This window comes from Aquila chrysaetos, chromosome 5, assembly GCF_900496995.4.
Source record: "Aquila chrysaetos chrysaetos chromosome 5, bAquChr1.4, whole genome shotgun sequence".
Classification (NCBI taxonomy): Eukaryota; Metazoa; Chordata; class Aves; order Accipitriformes; family Accipitridae; genus Aquila; species Aquila chrysaetos.
The window spans coordinates 36,786,749-36,812,544 of NC_044008.1; the positions used below are offsets into that span (position 1 = coordinate 36,786,749).

At 36.1% G+C, this 25,796-nt stretch overlaps 1 protein-coding gene across 6 annotated transcripts in view; it reads left to right on the top strand.

The window, feature by feature from the left end:
* Positions 1-25,556, top strand: part of MON2 (MON2 homolog, regulator of endosome-to-Golgi trafficking) — a 90,191-nt gene extending 64,635 nt beyond the window's left edge. For 2 of the 6 annotated variants that reach the window (XM_030013257.2, XM_030013259.2), the window contains 6 exons: positions 944-1,134; positions 9,692-9,752; positions 11,071-11,194; positions 12,018-12,225; positions 13,046-13,128; positions 15,019-15,698. In XM_030013257.2, coding sequence (XP_029869117.1) covers positions 944-1,134; positions 9,692-9,752; positions 11,071-11,194; positions 12,018-12,225; positions 13,046-13,128; positions 15,019-15,182 — 831 coding nt within the window. In that variant the 3' untranslated portion in view covers positions 15,183-15,698. Of the gene's footprint in view, positions 1-943; positions 1,135-3,915; positions 3,981-9,691; positions 9,753-11,070; positions 11,195-12,017; positions 12,226-13,045; positions 13,129-15,018; positions 15,699-22,826; positions 25,145-25,445 lie in introns of those variants that run through there. The other 4 variants (XM_041123816.1, XM_041123815.1, XR_005932496.1 and 1 more) reach the window with 4 other exon arrangements.
* The last annotated feature ends 240 nt before the right edge of the window (positions 25,557-25,796 follow it).

Consider the following 25,796-nt stretch of genomic DNA (forward strand, 5'->3'; position numbering starts at 1 on the left):
TAATTTTTGGCAATAGGGAGTTAATTACAACTGACTCACACTTGAGAGCAAGAGTGAGTCTTTCCTCTTTTCACCCTTTGCTTTCCTCAAATCAGAAACTTCACTAAAAGCATTGGGGGCCTATGCGACATACCCAAGTTTAGTCACTATGTATTTGAAATGTAAATTAAGTAGTTAGTTTTCCAAGATAACTTGGTATCAGGTTCTAGTTAATTTGACTAACAATGCTGACAGGAATACATCTCGTGTAAATAGCACATATGCTTAATGTTTTAAAACTCATTAATGACTTTCTTTTATGGATACTGAAGCTGTCTTTCTATCTAAAAGACTTAGTTTGCTGTGTTTTCATCTGCTATACATTTGAGTTGTATTGCAGCCTTTTTCTTAGAATTTCACTAACTCTTTTTGCTTTTAATCTTTGTGTGGTTTAACAGTCAGCAGTGACCAGGTGTCTTGCAGTGGTTACGTATACAGTTCAATTTTTGCATATTAGGAAAAGTTTAAATTTATGAGGTTTGTTTTTTTTACTGTGGAAGCACTTGTGATAGCTTTCTAGGAACAGGACTAAACTCTTCAGAATACACTGATCATAATGAACTGCCTGCAATCTGTTAGGTGTTAGGAAAGCCCATTTGTCAGGCTTAGCAGAAGTGGTGGATGGCAATAGAGGAAAAGAAAATTAATATGTAATTTCGTAGTGTAGTTGGTAACGGATCAACTCTGACTTCTAACCTTGTACTTGGCAACAGACCTGTGCTTTAGCCAGCTGGTATATGGTAAATCATCTTTATAATTATTTTTTTAAAAGAACATCTCATATACCAGCAGGGATGTGTACTATCATCTATGACAGTGTCTGCCAAGATCTTCTGCAGAAACCTGTGGTATTCTTAGATTTGTCTGAGGAACTATAAATTTTGTTTTAACTTTCATTTTGCAGACACTAAGAATACCTCTTAGTCTGAAATATTCTTGTCCTTCTGAAAGCACATGGAAGCTAGCTGTTTCCTCTCTTCTCAAAGTTCTTTCTATCGGACTACCTGTTGCAAGGCAGCACGCATCTTCTGGAAAATTTGACAGTATGTGGCCAGAGCTAGCAAATACTTTTGAAGACTTTTTATTCACCAAAAGGTAAACACAATTTCCCTTTTTTTTTTTCTTAATTTTTTATTTAATACTGAAAAATACTTGTAAGTAAATTGTTCAGTAAATATGTCAGTAGAGTTCAGTAAAAATAGCTTTATCTTTAGAGATATGTGATATCTGAAAATTATTTTAATGAATGAAGAAAAAAAGGTAACCAGACTGTCTACTTCAAAAAAGTATACTTTTTAGAAAGTAGTAGAAAAATCTTCATTCAAAATGTGAAATGTCAGAGCAAGAAGGAGCTCAATGGACCTCTGAATACAAGGCAAAACCTTTCTGTTTAGGCCAAGGAATTTGTATGGACTCCCAAGGACGTTTACTGTAGATTTTATAAAGAGTTACTGATGTGTGCTCAATTTGTTCCTTTTTTCACTTTGAACAGAATTGCAACAATAACTTTTTTTAGTTAAGGTGAACACCTTTAACTATATGTATTTCTCTTGAGTTCCATCTTGAAATATTCCACTTACAATGAATTTTGGAAAATTATTTCTTATGTTGCAGTTCACTGAGAAGCCCGTAGTTATCTTGCATTTGTTTCTACCCAAGATAAATTGACTGCACCTTCATAATTAACCACGCTTTATTTATAATACTTTCTGAAAAGTGTAGCTAAATAGTCAGATTTATAACTAGGCAGACAGGCAGATGTATAAGTACATGCATAATCTCTCAAGAATGGAACACTATAGATGTGGGCAGGTTGAGAAAGTCCAGAAGTGAAAAATAATAACAATAAGAGACTTAGACAATCTGATCTATTAGTTTGTTCAACCAAAAGAATATATCATTAGGAAGACATGATAGGTCTTCAGAATATGGTAGAAGATTGCTCCAGAGAAGAATTTTTATTGTCCCCTGAGAATGGGTAAAAATGGATTTCAGTACAGCAAGATTATCTAGGCTAGACATTAAGGAAAGCTTTTACTGTAAGGAAGGTAAGGTATTGTAGAAGACTGCTTAGGAGTGGTATGGAATTTCCATCTTCTGTGAACATCTGTGGGTAAGCATCTTTTAGGAGTAGTTTAAGTATATCTAATAGTGTCTCGGATTAAAGGACAATGTGGAATATGAAAAATTTAATTCCCTGATTTTCTGTGTGTATGCTGATTTCAGTAACAGTCTTTCTTTTTAATAGAAAACAGTAGGGTTCTTCTGTACCTAACACTAATATGCTGTGTGTTTGTGTGTGTATAGTTTTCAAACACACAAAAATCAGCAACCAAACACAGCTGTATTTACTAATGATGAATAAGTAGCAGCTTGCCCAAAACAGACAAAAAATAAATACCAATGAAACTTAATTTTAAAGACACATCTGTTAGTGAAAATGTTTTTAATAATGAATGGGTTTGGAATTTCATCAGTAGGGTTACATGACAATTGAATGAAAAACCTTTCCTTTGTTTTTGCATTTACTTCAAAGAAATATTATTAAATAGGAGGTCCTTAAAATAGAAAAGCTCATCAAGACTACATAAAAGACACTTTAATCTAAGTTTTTGTTTTGATGCTTCACTGTTTCTTTAATTGAAAATAATCTTTGCAGTATCTTGTCTGGGTTTGTTTTCAGCTGTGGTTAGTAGTCCTGCTGCCATTCTGAAAGAGGCAGTCCAGATCAGTTAACAACCCATAATCAATATCATTGTTGGGTTTACAAAATTAAAATGAAGGTTTTTCAGCTGATTGTAGAAGAATGTATGTTGACTTAGAAGTTACTTTGGGAATACATAGTACTATTTGCTGTAAATGAATTATTCCTAAATATCTGCAAAACAAATGAAACATATCCATTTTGCATGTTTTTAGCTGACCCAGGCTGGCACTGCTACAGTTTTTGGGTATTAATCATTCATAAATCCAAGGAAGATTATCACAGATCTTCAATGTAATTCAAGATAATCCACTGTCATCTGCATGACCTTTTTGGCCAAATATGTTGTCTGTTTTTCTTAATTTACAGTGACTGATTTATACTTTTCTTGAAAGTTGTCCAGCCATAGAAATTCCATCTTAACATGTTGCTTACTAGAAACAATCACTGTTGGCGTTAATTCTAATAGCTTTTGCCAGCTGTCATACATGGCTGAATATTCTCTGGAGGTAAAGGAAAAATAGTACTTCTGTGAATATTTATGATGCCCTAAAACTTGTCGGTGTTCACTTAAGTCTGGTTTTGCCTCTTCAGAGACAAAAGTGTATTCTATATGTATAAAATGTGGTTTGGAGATCAGCGTTTTCATCAGAATTAAAGATGTTTTTGGAAAAGTTATACGAAACTTTTCTGTTCTCTCACTTAGAAGCTTTAAGGTTCAAAAGAATTTAAAATATTAAAAATAGGCTGGTGGTTTATAGAACCATATGGCTACAGCAGGATAATTTGGCCTGTTAATTAATGGCCGTTATCATTACTGTTTCCCAGCTTGTTAGGAGTAGATGATTTTTGCTTATATGTTGTGGCTATTGAACATCTGGTTTGGGGTTGGGTTTTTCTTTGCCCCCCGCAATGTCCACCTTTTTCTAAATAGCAGTGTGTCTTACCAAGTGCATGGTTCTCCTACTTACAGTTAGAGCCCTATCCCTTGGTAGCTTTAGGATAGATAGCCTTTCTGTTCTGTCAGCCTGAGCCTTGTGGTCCTAGAAAAAGTTAAAGCTAAGAAGGGAGTACATCTGCCTCATGTCAGTAGTCAGGACAATTAGTAATAGCAGTCATTTCTCCTTTTCTTCATCCTCTTCCTCCTCCTCCCCCTCACAATGCTCCTGAAGCGTGCCTCTCTCACTGTGATGCAAGGAGGGCTCTAGAGATAGCTGTGGAAGTTCCCCACGTTGAGGTAATTCTCTTCTGATTTCCTTTGGTTAAGTCCTTTGCACTTCTGTGCAAGATGCTGTGAAACTAGCCTTGGCAAATAGGGCAACCTGTCCCTTTTGTGTTAAAATTTTCTAAATTGTGGCTTTTCATGGATTGCAATTGCAGTATAGTCAGTCTCTTACATTTGTAGTTGTTCCGTTTCTAAGTAAATTGAATTCAGAATTTTTAAATTTACTGTGTTCTTTTGATTTTTTTTTTTCTTTGTTATAGTTCTGATAGAAAATACATGTTAATCATAGTGGTGTCTTATTCCAGAGTAATTTGGGAGAACCTATTCACTGTTTTGAAAATAACAGCTAAAATTTATTGCTGAGTTGAGGTGCATGTCAACCTTCAGATTATAGGAGAAGGCAATGGGAATGCGCTTTCCTTTCCAACTGTCCATGTTGGTCCTTTGTTTTAGGCCAGCTAGGTGATAGAAAAACTGGTTTTCAGTGTGTTCCCTGATGTATTTATATTAACAATGAGTTGTGTTTTTTTAAAACTTTTGGTAATACATGGATTTTTGTCCACATCGCCAAAATCAATTAACCAAGCCACAGATGAGAAGATGAGAGCACCCTGTGCTCTTAGTTAGATTAGTGACTTGTAAACTTGACTTGGTTTTAGTGACCCTGCTTGACCATAACTGTGGCTTACTGTGACTGCAAGTCAGTCACCCCTGGTGGCTTTCCAACTTGCAAATAGGCCATGCAGGACAGGGGGTTTATTAAGTCAGATGTAGAAGTGTACAAATCTGGCTACGCTGCTGAAGACCAGTATGGAGTGAAAATGTTCTGGAGCGCAAAGAATTTGAAAGATGCAATTCAGAGACACCCCAAGAGGCTATTGGTGAGACAGAGTAACAGCATTACTGCATTATCTGGATTTTTACCATTATCCAACATGTCATCCCTTGTGGCAGGAATACAGTTGGATGTATTCAGTTAGACCTGAATACAGTTAGAACTGAAAATTGACTTTCCTATGCTGGCATTCTGTAATTTTTTCTTAAGTTCTCTGCTTTAAGCAAACTGAAATGTTTTGTCACAAAGACACTTACTTTTCTTCCTTACTCCTGTATACCTTTTTGTAATCCACACTTTCCACTATTTAATGTTCTACATGTTCCGTGCTATCGTCTGTCCAGGCTTCATGCAAGCTAGGTAAATATCTTCTTTTTGTACCTGCTCTTCAAACCTTTATTCTTCAAAGCTGACTGCTTAGAAGAATTTAGAACCACTGCTGGGGTGGTTCTAAATATGAAACATCTGCATCTCTGTAAAACTTGCTAATGTCTTTCTGCAGTCAGTCCTCCTAGCAACACTGCATAACAGATTTGGCTAGTTTTTCCCTTTAGCTTTGTTCATTAAAATAGCCCAGTGCATACTGTCTCATTTTTGTATGCGTATTCTCCAAGACTCTACCTGGCTGAGGATAGAGTAGAAAGATAAAACTCTTTCTATTTCACTGATGTTCTAAATTTTTAATCAACATTTTAAACATTTTTATAGTCTAACTTACAATTCTTCTAATCATCGTGGTCTTAGAAATCGCACGGGTTGATAGCCTAATATTGCTTCCACCAGTGAAACTGAGTTGGCGTTGGTTAGGCAAGAGGTCACTGTGGTTAGAACCCTTAAATTAAAGCTCTGTGAATCTCTGTGTTTAAAATAGTGAACCTCCTCTGCATGGTCTTGCCTCTGTCTTTTAGACAGAAACAGGATTTCAAGCCAGCTATGGGGCTGAATGAGAGGAGATGCTCATTGATGTTTAAAAAGTACAAAGCACAGCAGAAATGGTCTCTGCAGCTTTGTACATCAAGAAATTTCAAATATAGCCAAAAGAGCCCAGGTAAATGAAAAAGGAAAGTGTTACTGTCATAGAGAATTAACAATTTCCAACCAATAGGTTTCAGCTTTTTTTTTTCTTCTTTTTTTGTTAAAGCAAGTTACAGCTCGGGAGGCTCAATAGTCTTGATTTTTATTATGAATCAAAATGACATTTAAAAATTAATACATTTCATGTAACTTAGTTTACACAAAGTTGTCTTCTAGTAAGAGGCTGCTCTGTTTATTATTTCATATCATTCTTCTTTCCCAGAGGCTTTCATGGAAGCATGTCAAGCCGTTACATAAAATAAAATTCAACAAACGTGTGTGTATATATAATTTACTAGAGCAGAAGTTTGTGCTCACATGAGGGAATTAAATCAATACTCTCCAAAAAGATGCTTCAGAGCAGCGTGCTGCTGTGCACAGCAGGATTCTGGGTAGCTGTTAGCTCTTTGTTATTAGGCTCTAAAGCCCTCCCTAGACAGTGGGCAGCGGCTGGGAGCTCTGTACCTAGGACAGCCTGCACATAGCTACAGTCTGCATCGCACTGCCTCTTATCTTCCCCGGCTTTTGACCCTTCTGGTACAGTTTGGCTGTACTGCATCAGACCAGCAAAGCTTTTGGCCCCTAGATAGATGTTTCATATAGACACTTAAAAAAATCTATTTACTTGGGAGTAATGTGCTACATGAACAAGTATGTAGCATAATCTGTAGCATATATGGCAGATCAGATATGGATGACTGGACAGAAAGGTCTTAACACCTCTTTAAAGTAAACCTCAGCTCAGAAAGTCAGTCAGTCGTAAATTAGGAAGTGTTAGAATGAAAGCTTCCCATCTATTTCAACATGACCTGCATTTGTATGCATCATAATAGTTTACATTACTATTTAAATGTTTGGCATAGTTAACTTCTTTATGTGCTACCAAAGGTACTGACTGAACAGCTACTTAATATTTTATTTTATTCTTTGTTTTCAATATATAACTCCAAACTTCCTGACTGCTTAACACACAAACCAAGAATAAATACAGTATTTCATATTTTCTTCTTTGGGTTTTTTCTAGTCATACAGGTAACACTTGAGTGTTTCACGGACAGGGGTGAAGTTATCTTCATAAAATCCCTTTGAGGAAGGGAGATATATTTATTTTTCAAGCACGAACATTGGTACATACTGTCATAACTGTCAAAACTGAAAATTAGCTGTAGGTGTGCAGACTGAACTTTGGCTGTCTCAGGCTAAGCACCCAGAAGATGGGGGCGGAAAAAAGCCTATCTTGGAAAAAAGCCTGTCTTATTTGACTTGGTCAGCATCATACAGGAGCACTGGGGAAAGAAACCCAACTGTTAGCTAAACTAACCAGATCTGAACGAGATTTAGAAGCCTCTAAAGTTCTTAAACCTTTCATTAAAATTGGCAGTGGGTTGGAGAAGACAGGCCCAGATGAGTACCCTTATGAGACAAGGCTGGCACAGGTCCACAATCATATATTTGGCAGCTGCCTTGCCAGTGAGCACGTGCTTAGCTCTGCACTACCCACCACATGTCTGTTGTTTCCTGGGGAGGGACATGGGCTGGAGGAAAAGCTGGGGGCTGGGGAGGGAGTTTGGGAATAGGCCAGAGGATGCCAGTCTGCTTGTCACTACAATGCTGCACTGATTCCTCTGCTTACAGAACAGCTTGGTTCCTTGTTCAGTCCAGAGCTCTGTTTTCCTTGCATCTGCCTATTCCACCATAAATTAGGCGGGGAATGTTGTGGCAGATTGAATCTATCATTTTCCTTCCTTCTCAGCAGTGACCGTTCTGTGTAGTTAATCAGATGGTTTCTCTGGAGGAAAAAAAAAAAAGCATCATCTAATTTAAGATGCATCATACACAACAGCAGCAAGTCGAAGTACCACAGGCAATCTTAATTCCAATATTTCTAACTATTCCTTTCAAATGGTCAAATTTCCAAACTGTTCCTCAGCTGGAAGATGTTATATAGTTATTTTAAAAAGACAAAAAGTAAAACTATGGGAAAAGGAGAGAATGCAATATATGAAATTATACGGACCTTTTATAGCGCCTTGTCTCTGATTTTTGTTGTTAATGCTACTGGTTATTCCATTAGCTCTAGTAACATGTTACCTTTAGTGCAAATCAGACACTATGGAGAAACTGAACCTGCAATCCAGTGAGTTTTGCAACTGTCTTTAAATTTCAGAGAGACGTAGGCATGAGGATTCTGACTTCTGCTCTATGTCAGAAAAACGAGAACAGCATAACTTAAGTCAGAACAGACATATATCTAGACCTGTCTGCTGTTTCTGCTGGATTAGTGGGATACCTAAGGAAAAGCACAAGGTGACCACACAGTGATATTTTCATGATATGCTCCTTCAGCTTCCCGATTTATGTAGCTCAGAAAGTTCTTGTACCACAGGTTGTCATTCACTCGTAATTGATTTTTCTTCTAATAATTTTGCCAACTGTATGTTTAATCTGTGTAGATTTTAGCAGGCAATCCTATGATTATGGGATTATAAGCAAGGTATTTCAGAGTTTAACTATTGTGTGAAGGACCTTCTTTGATTCCGTGCCCCCTCCTCAAGGAGCTGTAGAAGCAGATCTGTAGAGCAAAACAGTTCATGATAAGGAGCCATCGCCCGCAGAATGCTCACTTCGGGTGTTTTATTTCAGAGTAGCTCTAGTCTGGCTTCTCGTCACGCAAGCATCTATGAGAGCTTGGAGTACGTTTTTTGGTTTAGTTTCATCGAAAATAAATCCAGTTCTATGCACTCCATGACCAGACATGAACCAAGGTTTATAAACGGGTATGTCTAAAAGTTTAACTCGAAAAGCCCATGTCTGATCCAAACTAAAACACTGACATAGGCACATCAGCTGAAGTAGTTGATTGCTGTCTAAGTAGGAGGCCTTTACTCTTTCTGTCCTGCTGAGGAACTTGGCCCAATAACTTAGCAGAAGCATAATCCAGCAAAGGAAAGAAATTTGAATTTACTGAAAGAGTAGTCCAGTAAGTACAAGGAAGGACTCAATAAATGAGATAAAACTCCACAGGAGAAAACTGCATGACTGGTGGTTGGCATAAAACATCTAATCAAATGGTACAAGATTTCCAAATTTACAAGCAGGTAAGGTAGGATCTGATAAAGTTTTGGGTAAATTGGGTAATTTTCATGGTTGAATCACTTTGGATATTTCATCTGTAAATACATTGTTATATACAATGGAAGAACTGCAGAAAGTTCTGAATTTCTTCAGAATTACTGTTTGTAAAATGGGTTTGTCTGTTCATAAAATTAATTAAGAATGAGAACAAATATATCATTTCAGTTATCAAGGAAAAAGACAAAGTAATGTCCCATTAATGAAAAACGTGTTTCACTTAAGAAAATGTAAAATTAAAATTAAGTTTTTTATAGATGTACTGCTGAAAATCAATATACAAGATATATCTTATCTTGCATAGTGAGAGAAAAAGTAAAATGTAATAAACTGTGATCCCCTGATGATACCTTCACAGACTCATGTGAACAGATACTGTAACTTTTGCACATGTAAGACGAGAGATTACTTTGAGATGCATATGAGAAGTGGTGTTGGTGATGCAAGTCCTTAATCAGGTCCATCAGTTGTAACTCTTCAATTTTAGTGTTTTACTACTTTTTTCCTTTAAATCACTTTTATCATCATTATTTGTAAGATTTTATTCTAAACTGTTAATTATTACCATATAATAGTACCAACTTGATGCATGTAATAACTTTAAATGTAATGCATTTTCCCATATTTATCTCCTTACACGTGTTGTGAATTTAAAAGTATAACGTAGTATGTTCATTTTTAGTACACCTCCTGATAATCTCTCAATTCAAGAATTTCAGAAGAATGAGAGTATTGATGTTGAGGTAAGGAGACTAAAACAAATATACTGTCGAACAAAACGAGATAGTGACATTCACAGATTGCATTTGGTCCTGAAATAATTTGTTGAAAGGTTACCCATTCATTATTTTTTCTGTGATACTGTTTTCCTTTTTGAAAACAAGACAGGAAATTCATAGGCTCAGTATTCGGCTGCTTTGGAGTTATGCAAAAAGTAGGAAGCGGCATGCCAAAAACTGCTTCTTGTCCACTCAAGTTCAAAACAGTGTAAAGTGGCTAAACCAGAATCTGTTTCTGCCTCTAACCCATTACCTGATTCTTCCTTATTATGTTATTGCCAAGCAATTACACAGGTAATTGTAAACCACAGAGGAAGCTGACAATTAAACCTAAAGTGAGTGCTTTCTGTGTTGAGGGGGAGCATTCAGTCAGCAATGACCTTATTGCCCTCTAGATGTGTTCTCAATACTGGAAAGCTTGTGCATAAATGAAGAAATGATGTCTTTTTGTGCAGTACAGAGACCGCTGTAATTGTAAAAGCGATCATGTTTGGTTGGATAAGGCCAAAGAAAATTAAGAGATGATGATACTTGGAATGAAGAGGGACTGGTCCCCTTTTACTCCAGGACAAAGGGATGTGGCAGACTGGGGATGAGGGGTACAAAGGAGAAGAGTTGCAGAGAAGACATAGCAATACCTGTGGGTTTGATTGCCTGTCATCTCTCCAGAGTGGCAGCTGGGACACAAAGATGTCTGGATGAAAAGCGGGAGCGGTTCTGTCTGCAGTGAGCAGAACTCTGAGATCTAATGCACTAACTTATGGAGATCTAAACCCACTCTGTTCCTGAATGAGAGCATCAAGACCAAGGACAGAAAGCATTTCACTTAATGTGCATTTTGCCTTAAGCTCGTTTAGATAATTAACTCACTTGTTCTGCTTTTCAGATGTCACATTGTAAGCATGTGCTATATATGTTAATGTCAGAGTGAGGATATTGAATTGGGTGGAGGGAGAGGGAGATTCCTAATCTTAGATCTTCTCTTTTCAAAACCATAAATTCAATTTGAAGAACATACTTCAAATGTCAGTGGAAATCTGAGTGATAACCGCTTTAGAAGCTTTGACAAAAGTGTGGTGGGGGGTGTGTGTATTATTTCGGGTTTAATGTTACATGCAAGACCACAATTCTGGACATATCTGCAAATTTTAAAAGCTAGCACTGGAAGATTTTGTGAAGTTTCATTAGGCATGTCTCTTGTTTAATGTTTCTGTCGTCTTCATACTAGAATTACAACTTTAATATTCAGAAAACCAATATAAATACATTTAATTTATTTTAGGTGGTGCAGCTTATCAGCACAGAGATACTGCCATATGCTAATTTTATTCCTAAGGAATTTGTTGGTCAAATAATGACTATGCTCAATAAAGGCTCAATACATTCTCAGTCATCCTCCTTTACAGGTATGGTACCTGAATGACAAAAGATATGGTGTTTAAATCTACTAGAAAGTATTGAAAATGTTGAAAGTACTTATTCTGATAAAAACTTGAAGTTCCATGGCATGTATTCAGTATAGACTGTTTGATATCCGGCTTGTTTTTATGAACTATATTTTATTTCATGGAACTTGCCAAGCATTCCTTGCAATTTTTAAAAAATTATTTCCTTACTTCTTGGTCAATATCATATATAATATTGTACTTATGTTACTTCATACTTTCTACATAGTCTGTTTTGCATTGTGCCAGCTGAAGTAGTTCTAACAATAATTTCAGGCAATTGTAAGACAGACATAATATCCTGTTCTTAAAAATGCAGTTACCTTAATGTAACTACATGGTGTACCTAACCAGATACCTTCTCTGCCTTTAAGAAAAAACACTTATAGTTTTTTGGGAAAGATGAAAAAAATGGACATAAGCCATTACAGAGAAAAATATTTGGATTGTACAGTACCAAATATTAGTACTTATGATGCGGAACTGGGGTTGCTGGGGCTTTTTAATTGATTTTGTATATTTTATTATTAAAGGAATGTCAAGTAGGTGACATGTTACTGAATGTGTTGCATATTTTATCTTTTATTTTTGGAACTATCGTGATTGTTGCACAGTCACCTTTTCTTAGAATGTATTCTTAATATTTGTTCTTATCACTGTTAATCTTTTTTAATACTAGAGGAGCAATAACCTTTTTGCAAATTATAATAAACTGATTGAAATGCAACATTTACTGTATTGGCATGCACCCTGCACAATTAAATACGACATTTTACTTTGACAGAAGCCGAAATAGATATTCGAATGAGAGAGGAGTTTTCTAAGGTGTGTTTTGAAACATTGCTCCAGTTTTCATTCAGTAATAAAGTCACAACTCCTCAGGAAGGCTACATCTCTAGAATGGCACTTTCTGTGCTCTTGAAAAGGTCACAGGATGTATTGCATCGCTACATAGAAGATGAGAGATTGAGTGGCAAATGTCCTCTTCCACGGTAGGTACATCGTCTTTAGGAAATGAAAGGTATTACTAGTACTTTGAGAAGAAGGTTGCATTCACAATATCCTTCAATGATTAAAAAAATAGTGTGTGGAGGGGGGTGAAATTTAAAGCCAGGGAAATGTTTGTGGGGAAGACGTTTCAAAGAAAATGTTGATACTAATTTTTTGTTGAAAAAGCTTTAAATAATAATGGTTGTATTCAGTGCTGTTACATAGACAATAGGAATATGACTTAGTAACTATCATTTTCAGTTACTGAAACAAGGTTTCTGATATCTATAACATAATACTTCTGAAATCTGGTTTCCCTTTATTCCCAGTAGAGCTATGTATAGTTTCTAAATTGAGAGGTGGAGTCTCCTCAAAAATAAGATAAAATATCCAAACAGTAACATTGTGAATCATTACTTAAGTAATTGTTCTTGAAACAGAAAAATGGACCGAAGTACCAGGAAATTCTTTTAAATGGGAACTTATTTAAATTTCACTTAACTTTTGAAGGTTTTGATCATGAATGATGAAATTGATTATTTTTGTGTTACAGTTAATCATGTACATGAATATTTTCAGGTTGATATGTGTATGCTGTTACTGTTTCCAGTATCAAATTTAAAGCTATCTTAGCTGAGACAACGATGATGGTGGGAAAGTTAAAGACAAATGATAACCTTAATCTCTAAATATCCTTTTTTTGGTAGGCTTCATTGCAGCTGTTTCCATTATGTGGTTTATTAATGTTGTGTAAGCTTCACAGAAAACTTAACATTCTTGAGACAAAAATGAGTAGTTGACTGTGCATTTTTCCCTTTGTAGGCAACAAGTAACAGAAATCATCTTTGTTTTAAAAGCTGTCAGTACTCTCATAGATTCACTTAAAAAAACTCAACCTGAAAATGGTAAGTTATTGTTAAACAACATGGTTCTAAACAAGATAAGCTTATGTCTGCCACAAAGACATATTTATTCTTTCCTGCAGTAATTTTCACACAAATTTGAAATAAAAGTGTGATCTGTAAGATGCAGTATTTTGTAATTCTGTGTATATGTAGGTGGCAGGTAGACCAAAAAAAAAAACAACCCACAAAGTTTTTCCAGTATACCTAAAAGTATAAGGTCCCAAGATATGTTTAATAAAATAGAAAACTTCAATTTATGGTGTCTTTTATTAGATAGAGCTTGGTGTCTTCTAAAAACAAACAAATAAAAACCCTTCCAGAAAGTGTTAATAGAGTTCTGAAATATATGTAGTCTTGCTAGATCTTTTTTTCTTCTCATGATACCTTTATAGGTTGCTGTGGATCACGTTCACATAGGTTCACTCTGCAGTTAAAGGGGTGTACAAGTTAAACGCATGGGTAGGCTGTTAGATACTTAGTGGAGTCTTGCTTTCCCTCTCTTCCTGCTCTAGTACCTCCTGTCCCCTGCATTGAGAAAGATGTCTTAGCTCATTGATGCCCAAGTAAATGGTTGACAGATGTATATGAAGGGCTGAATTAAATGAAGACCTTAACTTCACGTATCATCATGTGTCCTGTTCCTCCTGTAAGCTGCACCTACTGTATGCGTAAAGAGTTCCCACCAGAAAACTTAGGAGTCTTAGTTAAACCAGCTGTATTGGACTCTGAAACTCTGACTGAATTGCATATACAACACTTCCCTCTACCTCCCTGCTTTTGATATTATGAGGAACAGAAGAGAACTTTTCAGTCCTGAAACAAACAAAGAAACCCGCCTCTCCAGAAAAGCACAGGCAGGTGGTTTCCTGAAAGAGGCAGTGCCTCACTTGCAGCATCACTGAGCAGCCAGGTTTATGATAATGTGGTTTCCAAGGCTGATGGCAAAAGGCTGAGGGCAGAACTATGCCAGGACACATAAAGCCTTTTGGCGAACCCTGAAGGCAACTGCAGTGCTACTTTGGTGGGCCTTTCTGTTAGAGGGGTAGAGTAGCCAACTCAGCTGGACTGTTCCCCACATCCCTCTTCCTGCAATGAGAGAAATTCTTCACCTGGTCCGTATGTGGCAGTGATTGCCAAACCTCCTGCATGCTTTCTTATGAAGAGAACCAGTGGACAAAGTAGAGAATCACTTTACTCCCACTTCTTCTAGCTTTTAATAATTTTATTTCTTTAAGAAAATTATTCATGTCTGAAATCAGCAGTTTGTTCTCTTTTGAAAACAGAGCTAAAACAGAGATAAGCAAGGAAGTGACGTAATAAATAAGATTGATGCTGCAGTGTTTAATTTCACTTGTTGCACTAGCAAACCTTACCATGGATATTTTTGCGTCTTGGTCCAGTGTTTCTCCCTCTGCTTTCTATAGCTCTTGTAATCTGGAATGATTTGAAATTAATAGAAGGCTTCATTGCTGACAAGTTTCCAAAAGTGAAATGTGTGTCCAATTCAATTTTCCATCAATAGCTTAGAAAAGTAGGCAGAAAATGTATGTGGATTGCAGATTTAATAAAAGTATTATCTTCAGTTTGTCAGTTCTTCATCCAGAAAACACAGTGAATGACTCATATGTAGAAACACAGGTGTGTGGTGCCATTTTATGGATATCCCATCTGGCTTCCAGCTGCTGCTGCAAAAAAAAAGAGTATGGCTCTCCTGCTAAAATCCTACATCATATCTGAGAGCCCTGTACAGATGTCGTAGTGTCTGTATAGCACTAGGTACCTATGTTTAGGCACCCAAATGTGCCCTTATTTTTACAGGTATTGAAAAAAATCCATTGTAAGAATTTGGACAGTAGTAAGTGATTCAGTCTGTTCTTTTCTTCATTGCAGTTGATGCTAACACATGGGCACAAGTTATTGCCCTGTACCCGACTTTAGTAGAATGTATCACCTGCTCATCCTCGGAAGTGTGCTCTGCTCTGAAAGAGGCACTGGTTCCCTTTAAGGACTTCATGCACCCACCAGCATCCAAGGTACAGAATGGAGAGTCTTGACCCCATAAAACCTTTTTTTTTATTCTTGAAGGAAAAAAAGTATCCAAAAATGTTTGTTCCCGGGTGAAGTTTCTCTGAGGAAATCTCTTGTGACTAGTACTTTGGCAACCAGTGCTGACTGCCTTTTAACTGTACTAACAAGAGCTCAGTAATTCATGAATACAGGCTATATCTCAAAGGTTCCAGAGTGAGTAGCAGTGCAAACCTTTAATAAATTTAACTGAATAGTTGGAATCCTTTATAATCTAATGTACTTGCTACAGTATCTTGAAGTGGTGATTGAAAAGTGGGCTTATGTACAGCTTGTTGTGTATGTGTTAATGATGTAATTAAAAATATTTCAATTCAGTCAGATTTATTAGGCTGGTGTTTTGCACCCTTTTTTTGAAGTACAAATTGTACTAAAATTTTATGCAAGATGGTACTGTAACATTCCATATATCTGTAACCAGCCTTTGTAAACAAAGGGAACTGATATACTTGTGTGTATAATAAATGGTACAGTTCTGTATAAAATAGTTGCATTTATTGTTTAAATTCTTTTTAAAATATTGATAATGTTAAATGCTTGAAAATGTATTTATTATTAATAAGTTGGATGCTTGCCTTTTTACTTACAGTTTGCCTTCTAAATTGCCAGATATACTCATTCATATCTGATCTTGTTATTAGTTTTTGCTTAATTGAATGTATCTTCTCTGTGGCCATTGGACATCTAAGAAAGGGTCATATGACAAAAGATTGCAGCAAGCAGTCAAGAGTCTGCTGATCTCCACTGTAGCACTTCAGCACTACCATACCTCACTTCATAATATATTTGTTTCAAGATGTTTGTTCTACTCTATCCATTTTTGTAGTTGCAGCCTTGCTTTAAAAAAAATACATATTTGAGGGTTGTTAGCCTTTTTTGACCTTCTTGGCAGGTATCACAGTCTTTGAATCATGACCCAAGAAAGGTGATTTCAAATATCTGAAATACCTGGCTGTAATATTTTGTTCAATAATTTTAAGTGCTTTGTTTTGTAATGTCTTTTCAACCCAAACAAATTGTTCTACTCTTTTAATTATAAACTGTGTCTGATATAAAATCATGAGAAGTGTATTTTTGAAGATAGCTACTCATTTAGAAGTGCAGTAAAAGTTGTCATTAAGTAACTGTGAATGTTTCACATAATACACAATCGAAGCAAAACACTTCTAATAGTATTGTTTTTAAAGTTTGTGACTTAGCATTTAAACTCTTATTTAATTATTATTTCAATAATGTTTCACCTGTATTCACATATTTTTAACCTCTGATGTGAAAGCACAAAGGCCAAATGTAAAAAAAAAAAAAAAGACAGGTGCCTTTATCAATTTCAGAATTTCAGAGCTTACCTTTAGGTTTTTGTTCCTTAAAGTCTTTTGTAGATATTAAAAGAGATTATCATGCATAAGAAATGGTATTATATCTGTTTGCTTTACACTTTCCTGGCTAAAGGGACATTGATCGGTATACGTGAATAGATGTAAAGGTTGTAGGAGCTTCAAGCTGAAGGTGTGATGAACTGGTCAGGGTTAGAAATACCCTGTGTGAATAATGTTATGCCAGCACGGCTTTGAACAGCTTGCTGTGACCAAAGTTGCATGGAACTTAATTGTCAAGCGTGGATAGTTTTTAGAGAACACATAGTTTACATTAAGGAAACAAATGCTTCTCATTAATAGAATTTATGTCAAAATAGCTCCTTAGGAGGAGCAGTTCCAGTATACTGCAGAACTGGGTCCCACATAGAGATAACAACATTATCTGTACTCTGAAAGTGAAAACCTGGCAACTGCTCTCCTAATTAGTGGAAGATAAGTCAAGCTCTATGAGGTCATTGAAGAAACAAAGGGTAGGACAGGAAAGATGGGCATTAATTTGGTTTAGAATGTATTATCTTAACCAGAATTTCTGGAAAGAGGTGTGCAGACCAAACTGAAGGTGAGTGTGTTTCCAATTAGATTCTAATTGGTTTTTTGGTGATAACACAGATGCATTCTGTTCAATGAAGCAAATCTTCAGCTTTATCGGTTTTTTTTCAAAAGGAGGTGTATAAGTCTTTCCTGACTCCAGAACTTAGAAAATTTACCACCTATGGACATTCATCGTCAAAAGGTTTTGAAGTAAAATACCAATGAGCTAACTTGCCTTCCTTTCCTCTTAATTACAAAATTAATAATATCAGTGCTATTTGAGGCATGTTTTGGACATGCAAGCTGAGGCTGACCATAATCAAACTGCTTTCTTGTATTTAGTATAAATAGTTTGAGAACTAAAAACAAGGCTCCTTAGTTTAGAAAAGAAGTTTTTCATTGACTAGTTTTGTCTGTGAATAAGAATTATTCCCTTTACTGTGCCTTCTTGTCCAGTGCTCCATTATTTCTTCCAGCTTGAAGTATCAGTTTCTTTTTTCTATTTGTACTTTTTGCTCAATTTTCTTAGGGCTTCTTTGATGCAAACAGCATTTCTTAATATTTAAATTTCACATTTTTACATGTTCTAACAAGGTAAGTCTTGTTCCTGAAGAAATTTAACTTGATGTTACCTATTGAGTAGACGCACATCCAAGTTCTTTTCAAGTCTGTAGGGTTGCTTAGTCATGAGAAGTAAAACGTGGACATTTTCAGGATTGTGCCTGCATTGTGTCGCTGAAATCAGTTAGAAAAGGGGTACAGCTGACTGTATAGAAATATGTCAGCTGGAAGTTAGAGGAAGAGCATTAATTGCTTATTGAATGTAACCACAGTCTTCACCTTTTTTCTTCTTCTCCCCAACTTTAAAAAAGACATGGATTGGGAATCCAAAGAGAAAATATGAGTGTCTTACAGATTATTAGAAGGTTCATATCAAGATTTTTGATGACTTGGGAAAACTTCTGTGTCTCAATGCCATGACCATTGCCTTAATGTACACAAGGATTTAAGACTACATAGTAACTCTGATTAAGAAAAAGAAACAGATGCTTCAAGCAGACAACTTCTTATAAAAAGACTTATTCCTAGAAATAACTTACAGTGGCTATTTGCTTATTATCAGTGATCCTTATTTAACTGGACATCCGTTTTGTTCCCTTTTACATGTGCCTGCTTTCCCACCTGTTTTATTGGTGAACTGTGGAACGTTACCGGACATTAAGCCACATGAAATACATGGTCACTTGTAGTTATTTAAAAGAGCAAGTAGGAGTACATCTGTGAAACTTCAGTAGTTTATCATCATATTCTGCAGATAGGGTTGGCTTTTTTTTTTTCACCCAGATTGAGTTGTTTCTTTGTGCCAAATGGCAAACTTTCTTATAGCTGGCCTTTTGAACCCTTCAGGCAAGATGTTTTTAGTGAGGTTAATGCCTTCCTTTTCCTCAGCACATGGCAAACACAAGTACTAGTCATCAATGTATTCTACAGAAATTCATTTAGAAGTTCAGGATACTACTGTTCTTGGGGGAAAAAAAAGCTTGTTTTCTCCTCATCTTTTTCTGTACGGCTCAGTTCTGTGTCTTTCATTAGTTGTTTACCTCAAATATGCAGCTTGCTACTCATTTCCTCTGTGGGCAGGCATATTCTCCAACCTTCAGCTTGAATCCTCCTGAATAAGGTGAGGCTCTTTACGTGAAAGAAGGAATTTCTGGGCACAGTTGCATTGCGAGTGGTGCACATTCTGACTGTAGGTACTGCTACATGCCTATAAGGCTGTTTAGAGTGGAGTGTGTCAGAAAGTTACAAGTAAGGCAGCTAGGGTGCAGGTTTTGTTTAAACTGGGATCCAAACTAGTGCACAGACATGGCCTACATGTGTACATGTACAGCACTTAATTTCCATCAGCAAAATATTAATTGATAGAATATTTGTATTCCCCAAGAAAAGCAAATTTTAAAAAAAGTAGTTAGTTGAACTTCTGCATAGGTGAAAAGACTTTCCTCCTGAAACATTGGCTGATAATAACTTCCAGTAACTTTTTGTGCTTTAAAAATGTGGTAAATTTTAAGGTATTGTGCAGTGTCTACAGAAGCAGCGAGTTAGCTTAATTCACATTTCATTGTATTCAGTGGAGGTTCTACTGTTTGACTTCACAAGGGGAAAAAAGATGATCAGTGCTGTCTCAAAAGACCACGGTCTAATTCTTTGGAATTTCCTCAGTTGTATAGCCTCAGACTAGTATCTTAGAATATATTCCTAATTCTTGGAAGTTAATTTCAGATTATGTGATGACAATGCTAGGATATTCCAGCTGTCTCCTTACATATAGCAGTGAGTTCTGCTGTCATCCTCTTTTCTTTTCCTGTTTGGTTGGGTTTTGGTTTTTACTTCATGATAATGCAAGAAAAAAAAGGGAATGATTTGATATTGGAGTTGAGACAAAAGGATTCTTCTATAGTACCTTTATATGCCACTGTACTCACAACATTCTTCTTTCAGTGTTTTTGAAGTTTTACTTGTTCTGACAAAAGAATATAGATTTACATATATAGTTCACTTTATCTGCCCTGGGACTCATATAAATTTAGTTGAGACCTTGCTTATTGTAACAAAATGTGAACTAGCAACTCTAGTCGAGGTTCTTCTGTTTTCTTCTTCGCCCTAAAGAAATTGTAACATGCAATGTAGAATACTGTTTAGCCTTGTTCTTAATGTTGTCTATCTAGATGTAGTTATAAGGGAAGATCTGCAGAAATTCTAGTTTGTTTTTCTTGAAAATAGTATTTTGGAAATTTGCTATATGTGAAATAAACTATATAGGAATAAATCAAGTAAAAGTATTAACAGTGTTTACAGTTTATAGTCATCTTCTACAATCATGTGGAATAAAAAGTAAATTCTTCGCAATTCCTATTTTGTTGAGGCATTGGGCCATAAAGTTACACTTTTGTTTATGCAAGCAGTTAAGGCTCCTGTAGCAGTTATTTATCCTGTATGACTGGCTATCTAGTGGAAGACTAAACATTTATTGGGGAAGCAGAGTGAACTGTTACTGCTTGACACCTGTGTCAGCAATGAAAAAAAAGCCCAACTGAAGCATGAACATCATCTGTCCGTTGAAAAGGATATGTGCTATTCCTTTGGTCTTTGAGACCATTTTCAGTTGTTCCAAATGTAGCACTATAAAATTCTTTGTTTCTTTGAGGTTTCTTCATTTTACTGTTCAGATCAGGAGGACTTAATGAGCTGTGAATGTAAGCAAGAATTAATTTCAACCAAATAGTTGCTAGTTTCTCCTTGATTTTTTTAAGTTAAATTTAGAGATACATGTTGCATTATTTTTTTTGTTTAGAGAGAAAGCAGTCAGTTACTGCTGAGTCATGAATATTGCTTAAGCTCTACAGAACAGTCCTATGATGAGCTTTTACCACTAAGAAGCAATCTGGTAGACATTTTATTTCCTTTTTGTCTGTCCAAAATAGTTATTGACTGGCTTAAGATGGGAATCTGTTAATGAGCATTTGTCTGATCTCTTCAAGTGACTTAACTGTAAGCACTTACTAACCTTTACTACATTATCACTTACTATTTTGCTATCTGATCTGTTACTTTAAGACACTGAGGAATAATCCCATATGCCCGTGTTCTTCTTTTCTCCCTGGATTTTCCACCCCTGTTTTCTGACAATACTTTGTTGTGTGTGCTTTTCTTAATTTTTAAGTTTTGGGAGCAGGGACTGTTTGTCTAGACAGTATTTTGCATATCAGGGCAAGTACAAGTCCAATAAAAATGATTGTAACAGTCTATGTAGAACATAATTTCATTTGGGGAGTAAATACTCTTTAGGTTTCACAAGTTTGTTTCAGTTATAAATGTGTGCTTTGCAATACTGATATAACAGTATTACAGTTGCAGTATTACCTTCTTGAATGTTGGAAAGTGTATCAGACAAGGCTGCTCATTCTTTGTTAAGAAATACAATAGAACTCAAAAATTTCTTTGCTTCTTACAGCCTTTAAGTTTTATTTAATTGAAAATACAGAGATAATGATGACAGCAGAGATGTGCAAAGAAAGGATGTCTTCAGATTTTGAATTACACAGAAGTCTTTCACCCAAAATGGTGAAATTGTATGAAAAGCAGGAAGAGGAAGCTGGTGCTAGATGAATATAGAAATGGTGAGGAAGAAGGAAGCTTTATATGATAGCTGAAGCTTAAAAATCAGCTAAGCGAATCATATGAATCTTCAAATTAAATCAGAACTGGATGATTGAGCAGTGGCTTCTTGTACTTGTAACACTGATGGGCAGTATGTTACAGTGGAAAGTCTACAAGGGACATACAGAAAATAATTATTTCTTCTTTCTGTCCTTTGAAGTCATGAAGGATTAATATAGTTATCTTCCATTGTAGAAGACTGTTTTGAAAATGTGCATTTTTTTCATACTAGTGGGGTCTTTTAGGTTTATTTTAACATCTGATGTTCATTAGAAACATTTGATTAAGAATTTGGCTGTTACTATTGAGTGTTACCAATATAAAAAGCCAAGTTTTGAAGCAGCCTTGTCACAGAGAGTGCTAAGAATTGGTTGTAAATAGATACGGTTGTTCTTTGGGAAAAGAATAATTAAAAATGCTTCACTAGAAGCTGCAGTGTTTTATTAAAAATTTAGCTTAAAAAAAAAAAAAGACATTAATGAAAAAAGTAACACAACTAAAATTAAGGGATGAGAACCTGAGGGATCTAAACTTGGGCTAATCTAACGCAATACTCAGAACTTCCAGGCTCTGTCCAAGAGCACAGCTCTGTTGCTGGAAAGGAACCTGAAAAGCCCACACTAAAAATTTTGAATATACGAGAATGGCTTTCTCAAAAACAAATTTGCAGTAGAAATTTTTGTTAGCGGAAACACCTCTAGTTTCCAGGGATGCAGAAATTTCAGAAAATAAAATAGACTATGTGTATTTTCTGTCCATCTATTCTAAGCTTTCATTCTGTTATCGTTCTCCATGCCACTTTTCAAGGAGGAAGGGGAGTATCACAAAAAGTTATAGTTTGTGTACATGTGCATAGCATGCGTATAGTGTTGTGAAGGAATCAGCTATGAAAATGTGGCTTGTGTGGTACCAATGAATAACATTTTTCTTCCCCCTTTAGCATGGTGAACTGAGATTGTGTTGCTTAAGAATTCTCAGGAATGCCTTCCAGTTTTATGGATAAAATATTCTAAGATAATGTGTGGTGCTCATTATGAGCCTGGTTTGGTACAAAAAAACATTTTCTTTTAATGATTAGTGTTTGTACATGCAGGCGAGATTCAGAATTTTCATCTCTAGCATCTTTAGGTAAAAATGCTTAGGTAGGGATGTAAATTGTTTGAGACCTCACTGATTCCTGCTCTGTCTATTGCAAGGCTAACAGGATATGGACAGTTTTTCCTGGCTGCAGGTTATGAATAAATTTAGTGAGTAAGGTCTGTGCAGTATTTAGTTTATCTCAAGTCTCAGGAAAGAGCTTCTCAAACAGAGAGCTTCAGTAGGACCTGTGCACCAGCATGTAAGCATGCTTCCTGGATAAGAATACTTTCCTCACATGAAGGTTGCATCATATTTTAAGAACTCATCAAATGTAAATCTTGTTTCATAGCCCAGTTGCTGTGTTTAGATTTATCATATTCAAAATATGACTGCTTTCTCATTTAGGACAGACAATGTTACACCCTCTAGGAACCAGTTGCTGGGATCAAGAATGACTACATCAGCAGCAAGTAAGGAAACAAATTGGATGGTTTAAGGCAACTTGTGTAAGAAAGATAGTGAAATTAAATGTTCACGATTCTTATGGTGGAGGGAGAACATCAAAATAAAAATCGCTGGACTTCAGGAAGGCAGACTTCAGAAAATTGATAGGTAAGATCTCACAGAAGACAAGTCTGAGGTAAGAGAGGAACTGAGGAGATAAGACAGTTCCTTGGAGAGGTGCAGGTCATGACTGAAAGTATACCCCAGTGCAGGAGACAGAGACTAGCTGTAATAAGAGACCAACTCAGTTAAATGAGGAATTTCATTGACTTTCAAACACAAGGAGGGGAGGCCTACAGAAGGTGGAAATTCAGATGCCACCAAAAAACAGAGTTAACAGATAGCGATGAAAGTAGATGAGATACAACTGTCAACTGACAGAGAATAAATACGTAAGTAGTGAAAGATTTCCGCTAACAAAAGTGCTGACTACTTAAAAGAGGATGGCTATTGACACAGGTGATCATGTGTTTGGTTCAAATTTTCAATTTGTGCGTTGAATTTTTTGGTTTGTTAATAGTGATGACTAATGCAAAATGTCAAAAATCGACTGCCAGTGTATTGCTCGTGCAATTGATATGAGTGACAAACATTGAAGAAGTTTACCTAGAAAAAGGAAAACAGGATAGAAGATAGTTACATGTTGTCAAATTGACTGGGCCTGAAGAATTTCTTCCTGGTATTTGAAGAACTAATCTGAGGAACTTCAGCATTTTTAAGATCATCTTTGAAAACTAATGTAAAACAAGAGAAGTACCAGGTAACTGAAAAAAAACAAAACCAGTGCTTGAACTTTTTAAGGACAAAATGGAGAAGATGGAAATCAACTGGCCTGACATTAATTCTTTTTCTGACAAGTAAAAATCAAAATCTGCTGTTAGCATCAGCAAGATATCCATGACGTGCGTAACAACTGATAAGTATTTGCTGTGATCAAGTCACATAAACCAAGTCTAATTTCTTTCTATGAAAAAGTGACATATGTTGTGGATGGGGATAAGAACTAGTTGCTAACTCTTGATTTTAGCAAGGCTTTGGATGCTGTTTCACATGACTCTTTCATAAGCAAACCAGGGAAACAGAGTCTAGCCAAGCAGACAAGACCCTAAAAGCAAGTATTAGTTGATCAAGGTCAGAGTGTGCAGACTCTACATGTAGCTTCTCTGAATACAATATAAGGATAAGAGAGTGTGCTTACTAAAACGGTAGCAAATTGACAGATGTATTACAAGTACGCTAGCAAACAGGATTATAACTCAACATCAAAACTGGCGAAATGGTTTCCCAAAAACCAGAATGCAGTTCATCAAGATGACTGTAAGATGCTGCTCTTAAGCAGCAGTCAGCTTTTTCCATTTAATTGTCCTAGCCTTCTAGAATAGGAGACTTAATTTCAAAACAGCTTTGATGGTTTTCCTTAGAAAATTGCTCCAGTGTTAAAATGGCTGTCAGTGTAAACAGCTGTCATTAACACCATCAAGAACTAGACCTGAAAATATTTTTTGCAACAGTTTCTAATAATAGAAGTATAAAACAAGTTTTAATATCTTTTAAGCAATTAAAATTTTATATTGGCTTTCTCAACTGATCCATTTCTGTGCATAATCCATAATTTGATATTATAACATTTAATCTATACAATGATTGTGTTAATTGTCTTTAAGTCATCCAGTCAAAACTTTATTTAAATAAATAAATCTGCATTTTTCCATTATGTATCGAACACCTGATCTCTACTCTGTTAGATTTCACCTAACAATGTATGTTACGTCTTAAAGAATTAAGGTGTATATTAAAGACTGGATGGAATTCTTGCAATAAAAATAGTACTGAGCGGTATTACCAACAGAACAGGGGGGTTGTGTCGCATTGTGAAGGCATCAAATAGAAGAGCTACAATGCATTAGTTACCATCCACTTTTCTGATTCAGAACATAATAGTCCTTGTGTCCTATCAGTTAGACAGTTAACATGCCAAAACCTGATCCTTCTATTTCTGAGCTCCTTATTTAAGCATTTAAGTCTTGATTACAAAACAGATTTGCTAGAAAGGGTAAGATACCTGTATTTACTGTGCTAACTGCAGCATTTCATTACCAACAGGTGAGAGTATTCATTGCTCGAATTTATTATCTATGTTTAGAGGAGTTCTCAGATAAGCTTATTTTTAAAATCGGTATGACAAGCTTTTCTCTCCATGTTAACATGTTTATTCCCACTGGTGGTCCAGATGCCTACCTTAAGAACTTCTTCAGGAATCTCATTTGTCAGCACCATAATCCTCTTTTCACCTGAAGCATGTTCCTTAATGGAAAGGACATTAGATACAGCTACCATCTTTTTCTTCAATGAAAAATACTGCAATGTTGAAACATACTCTAAAGCCTCAGCCCATACTGCCTGTCAGTTTGATGCTGTTGAGAGTTTTTTGGTCTGTTTTGTTTTCAGAGGGGATTGCCAATAGAAAAAATAAGGAAGAAAATTCCTTGTAAGTCAGGTATCGGTTTGGCATCTTTGCAGTTTTGTTATTGAAGACCCTGATCTTCAAGCTGGAATCATAATTGCTGCTCTCTGTGTACAGAATATCTGCCTTAGACTTGGCATGAGTCTCCATGACCAGTGATATTTCCGAAGTTGACAGCTTCAAGACTGCAGAGGCTGGTGAGGATGAGAGACTGTTGGAAACTTGAAACTTGACATCACCGGGTCTGTTGTTTTTAATGTTAACTATTTCTTACTTGGAACTATTGAAGTTGCCAAGGAATTGCTTATGTTCCTGGCTTCCTTGCCAGAAGACACGCACTTCTTTCCCCTGTCACATCAGAGACTAATAATGCCAGGTCATGAGGGGAGGGACTGAGAGGCTCCATA